We start from the raw sequence: 6,000 nt of genomic DNA, 5'->3' as shown, positions 1-6,000 counted from the left end.
GGATGCAGATTATGTTACATTCAAAGTAGCTGGAATTGACTGCTGCCGACATGTGGACTTACATGATGAGAAAATCATAAAATATCTGTTTACCAGCCTGGCTATATTTTGTGATTAATTAATTCAATGACAGTTTTTGCTGAGCTGTACATCAATATGTCCGGGACTTACAGAACAGACCGTTCATTTTGTTATTGGATACAACTATACTGGTAAGTCAAAATCTTACTAAATTATACTATTTTACTATAGTTTCTGTTCATACAAATGGCGAGGCGGAAGCTAAAAACTAATAAGAAGCATTGGCTTCTATATGAGCTGAAAACAACTCTAAATGTCAGAATGAATGGCAGTGTTTGAGGCACCATAAGGGGAAGTTATTTAAAGTTGTCCAAACTTGAGTACAGCGAAAAACATATTTGATATATTCAAGGACGAAAGTTATTATTTACGTCTGTGGAATTCTATCTAATCTATATCTAAGTAATTCATCCGAAAGCATAAACTTGAACAAGAGTCGAGGTAATTCCCCCAAAATCCAGGGTTTTCAAACACTTTCTTTATTAGTAACATTACATTTGACCTGAAACTGACCTTACCCCAGTGGCCGAAAACACAATGCTCTAACCTGTCTTTCCTAATAATCTACCTACATATAACGTTCCATTGCAATATCTCATTCCTGGCTAGAGCTATTGAGTGGTAAGGGTTTTTCTTCCTTTAGTAACAGTGGCCCAAAATAAAATCCAAAGCTCTTTTTCATAATACGTTTGCTGTATACTAAATTTGTTGACAGTATGTCAATCGTAACATTGACCTTGGCCATGACCCTGAGGCACCTAATGGTTATATATTATTAACAAAAAAAGAAAGAAAATGGGATCTGAACCGCGACACATCACTTTCCACAGCACAAAATGTAGCTTTGATCCACTGACCTTGATTCCAATGACCAAGAGTTCACTCCTTGCCATAAGCTTCCCATAGGCCAAGTTTCACTTCATTATCTTAAACCAAAGCTAAGTTATTGAATGAAAACCAAGTTTTGATGGCGATTAAAGCAAAAAAAATCTGTTTTAGTGACTGAGACATTGACCTTGATCCAATGGTATCAAAATGACTTTTTCATCACAAAAAGAAAAATTAATAGTTTCTCAGTGGGATTTGGACCAAGACCAACCCCTTCCACAGCACAAAATGTAACTTTAGCCCTACGCATTAAACCACTGTACCACCAATGAATTTCCTAAGTATGCAAAGTTAATCAATTATACTAACCTTAAACCCCATATCGAGGGCTTGGCGCAAAACTATTGTATCTTGTTCTTTATTTATATACACTTACAATAGTTTTGCACCAAGCCCTCGATATGCAATCCCAACCTTGGTTTTTCTATAAGCTAAGTTTTTAAAATTTCCATCCATCAATTGAGAGTTAAGTTATTGATTGGAAAGGTTTTTTTCTTTTTTTAATACCAGTGACATTGACCTTGACTTCATTGACCAAATGGTCAATGCCAACTTTTTTTATTGCTATAAGCTACCTATGAGCCAAGTTTCATCTCAATCCAAACCAAAATTATTGAACGGATACCAAATTTTGATGATGATTCCAGCAAGAGAATCTAATTTAGTAACTTCGACCTTTTATCACCAAATAGGTTGGGCCCGTTGGATTTGAACCGCCATCCATCTGTACCACAGCACAAAATGTATCTTTGGTCCACCGCTCTAGACCACTGCGCCATGGCGGATTTTTCAATTTTTCAACTATGAGAAACCTTGTTAATTATGTAATTGCAAATAAAGGCTATAAATAAAGATGCAACTTGTGTTGAACAAGTTGCAAATCCTAGGAAAAAAATTGATTAATGACAATATTCTATTATCTTGAGATGTAACCAAATGTAATGTATCGTATATTTTTATATTTTTATGTAATCAGTGTAATGTATTGTATACATTGATGTAACCAATGTAATGTATTATATATACTGATGTAACCAATGTAATTTATTGTATATATAGAAGTCACAAATGTAATGAATTGTATATATTGATGTAACAAATATAATGTATTATATATATTGAGACAAAAAATGCAATGTATTGTATATATTCATGTAACAAATATATGGTACATGCACGTGAAGGAATAGATGCATTCAAATAAAGAACAAATACTTTAAAGCATGGATATCTTTTATTGTTGCTGCTGCTATAATATGAGTTCAGTTATCATATGGATATTGTAATGGTCTACCCTTTTAACTGTTTAAAAAGTGTGAAGATAAAAATAATTCTTCAAAATTATATGGCAAGTAATAAATTTAGGAAATATGGAATCTGAGGATACAGTTACCATGGTAAGCTGATACACAGGAATCTCTTCACACCTTATTCGCCAGTTTTAACAACCTTAATCCTAAGCTATTGTTTTTGTCGATTAATATCAAACTGGCATTGTGAATCTAACACATTGCATAGAATCTGCATATTTGAGAGACTTGACGAATGTCATATAAATACTAGATAGAACTCGTGTAACAATTATGTTTACGTTTTCACTGAAAATGAGCATTTCAACGTACAATGTAAGAAAGAAACAGTTTCCTAGCCAGCATGACTATATCGGCCCGATATAAGTATAATGTCGGAAAGTCGGCAAAATGTGCCGATGTAGGGCCGACGTCGGGCCGTTGTAGTGCCGCAAAATATTGAAATCGGTCGATCGACATCAATCAGTGTGACTATTTCGTACGTCGGATTGACATCGGGCCGATATTAGATTCTCTAATATAACTATATTTTTCAAAATATTATTGATAAACGTGAAAGAGTAATCTAATTGTTTATATGTCCTAAGCAAATATGATGTATGCCAGACGGTATTTATCAAAATTTTATATGTAATAAAGGCAGGTAATAATTAAGATGCATTTTTATTTTTATGTAAAATGCCGCCATAGAAATATTTATATTTGCAAAGAAATTAAAATATAAATATGTTTAAATTTCTAATTCAACAATTTTAATAGTGTTAAGAATATACAGAAAGCTTATGTAACTGTATACAACATGCAGTATATAGTTGTGAAAAATGTTCTATCAATAAATCAAATAAGCATCATACACATGATGCGAGACACATCAGTTCTCAAGAAAATTACTCTGAGAATTTATAAAGTGTATCTTTTAAAAAAGTTTGATAAAGCACTGCGTGTCACACTATTTCGCGACCACGATATGATCTGCCAATATCGGGCCGATATAGAATGCTGGCAGGGTTAAAACTTGTTAAGACTTTGCAAAATTCAAAATTCCCACTTTTGAAAGAAGAACAGATTTTATCTAATTCTATATCAAGTGTTACTGTTTTGAACTAAGATCAAAGGTTTACCGTTATTACCTCTTCTAAGACATCCAACTTTACTGAAAAGTATCTGATAATATTAAAACTCAAGAAGGCGGTATGTACTTGAGCATAAATAATCGTTGTCCTTTTATTTTTCCTTCAACTTGTTTTTTATAAAATTGTTTCAATAGCATCAGTCACAATAATCGTTGAACGGTGATTATATTGTCAGCAGGAGTCATCTTTTCATTTAAAGGTTTAAAAAGTCGGGCACCTCCTCTTCGCTAAAGTGTGTAACACTCTCAATCCAGTTGTAGAACTTGCCTACGTCTGTATAGATACCATAGTACTTGTCCACATCGCAGCCCAAACCCCAGGACACGATTCCTGTCTGAACCCATCTGGTCGCTGTGGCCATAACTAAGCCACCTCCACTGTCCCCACCACATGTGTCCCCTGTCCTCGCAATCTTAAAACGAAGAATAATATCAGATATTAGACATTCAAAACGCCTACATTATACACACCCATAAAAGTCAACATTTTATCAAAACGTGCGCACAAATTCAAGATATCTGATTTGGCACCAACAGTATGTACAGGTTTTGCATTAGACGAGTTTAAAGACCCACTACGACTTACTGACCTACTTTTCCCCCCACATAAACTTCGTGCAAATCATTCTGATAATACTTGTATAATACAGCTATTCTACAAGATGTGACAGGTGCAGAATTTAGGCCCTCCCTGAATTGATGTGTTTTCACAACTTCATCAGCAAACTTATTCAGTCATTTTCTTTTCAGTATAGTTTTATAAACCTGGAATAATAACTAGTTTTTCTTGGTTTGAATACAGGTTCAACAAATTATGCTTAGTATAATAGACCAGTTTAAAATGGTTCAATACAATCGCTAAAGTAAAATAGTGTTTCTTTTATAAAAATAAAACGTGTGTTTTAAGGTAATCCTAATTTAATTAACCTAGGGGTATGCGAAAAAAACATAAGAAAAATCGCTGCATATGTTAAATTTATAGTTACAGTATGTATCTATGTATAATCCATTGTTTTGTTTTTGTAGTTGTTGATGTTGTTTTTATTAAGAAAAAAAAAAAACATAAATGGCTGTGACAATCGGCGATTACTGCCCCTGCCCGTGTATACAAACTACTAGCACTCTTATTGCCCGTTTTATGTATTTCTGCAATATATTAAATTTAGATAAAACAAAAGAAAAAGATTAACCAGTGTCCCCACAAACATAAAATGTATTTATCACCAATACCAATACACGCTTGTGAATTTCTTGTATATTTGTATTGTGCGCATGTTATTGCAAAATGTTATTTTGTAATCTGTAATTCTTCAATAAAGTTCTGTTCTGTTCTGTTCTGTTCTGTTATGTTGTGTAGTTAGATTGGTATACTTCGGATATAAATGTAGCTTGATGAGCACGTGGCTTTCCGTAAAGACCAAAGAATGCCGAAATCGAATACGGATAATGCGTATCTTGCCGAGAGTCATTATGGAACCACTACCTTAACATTAAACATTTAAATGATGCACAATTTTGACTAAAACAGCTGACATTCAAGGAATAATTGTTGAGAAGTAGTTTTGTTAATACATGATTGTAAATGTATAGTGTTGTATTCAATTGCAATTATATATCCAAAGATTTTATTCGCGTAATTTATGCTCACTTTGCTTACGCACTACACTTTTTGTGCATGTAACTGATACTACATTTAGTTTGCTAAAAATGAATTGTACTATAGTACATTTTTTTAAACTGTCAGTTAGTCTGAAATAGATATTCGCACTTTCCGCCATGTCGGCAATTTAAGAAATATTTCTTATATTTTTACACCATTTAGCCTTTTGTATTTAAAACAGGTCGCGTCACTTATGCTTAACTTATTTGCTTATTTGAAATTGTTTGAGGAATATATGCCGATAAGTTTCTCGTTGCATAGACATGATTTAATGCCAACAAGTCTGTCGTTTACGCTCACTTTACACCTGGTCCATGTTAAACATTAAAAGGTATACAAGTCCATTACTTGAACAAACCTGACAGTAATATGTGTGTAACTGATACATGCATACTTTTCTTTATTCGAAATATACATTGACAATAATCCTTTAACAGATACTTACTTTACTTCCGGCACAAAACATCCGTTCGGTAAGCATGCGTATTTGGTTGCCAAGTGATTCCTCACATTCTTCTCTGTTTACATACGGGATATGAAGTTCCTGCAACAAAATTCACTGTCAGTTTTACAATGGGATTTTGCCATTTTGTAAAGTCACCATCTTAGTTGAATTTTTGAACTGACAAACATGCGCGAGGCTGACCTTAATTCGCTTGCACAATTTTAAGAGTTTGCGCAAGAACAAGAAATCACAATTTTTGAAGGTCAGAAGAAATGATGTAATTATGCAACCAATTTGCCATTTTAATTTGTTACAAGCTACACCGTTTTCGTCAAACAATAAAGTAAGTAAAGTAGGCTATAATAGCCATACTTTTTCGTCAAATTTGAGAAGGGTTTTAACGCTTTGTATAAAAAGTATGTGTTTTAAGATTTTCTACTCTTTCTAGATCACAGATCTAGCACCCCCACCCTCGGGTCATACA

The 6,000-nt window shown here is 33.5% G+C and overlaps 1 protein-coding gene across 1 annotated transcript in view; it reads right to left on the bottom strand.

The window, feature by feature from the left end:
• Positions 1–2,184: 2,184 nt before the first annotated feature.
• Positions 2,185–6,000, bottom strand: part of LOC123528591 (uncharacterized) — a 42,998-nt gene continuing 39,182 nt past the window's right edge. Inside the window, exons 20-21 of the mRNA XM_053522400.1 lie at positions 5,517–5,615; positions 2,185–3,824 (exon numbers count right to left, since the gene is read on the bottom strand). Coding sequence (XP_053378375.1) covers positions 3,606–3,824; positions 5,517–5,615 — 318 coding nt within the window. The 3' untranslated portion in view covers positions 2,185–3,605. The remainder of the gene's footprint in view (positions 3,825–5,516; positions 5,616–6,000) is intronic.

This window comes from Mercenaria mercenaria, chromosome 13 (genome assembly GCF_021730395.1).
Source record: "Mercenaria mercenaria strain notata chromosome 13, MADL_Memer_1, whole genome shotgun sequence".
NCBI lineage: Eukaryota > Metazoa > Mollusca > Bivalvia > Venerida > Veneridae > Mercenaria > Mercenaria mercenaria.
This window is presented reverse-complemented; position numbering and strand designations above follow the sequence as displayed.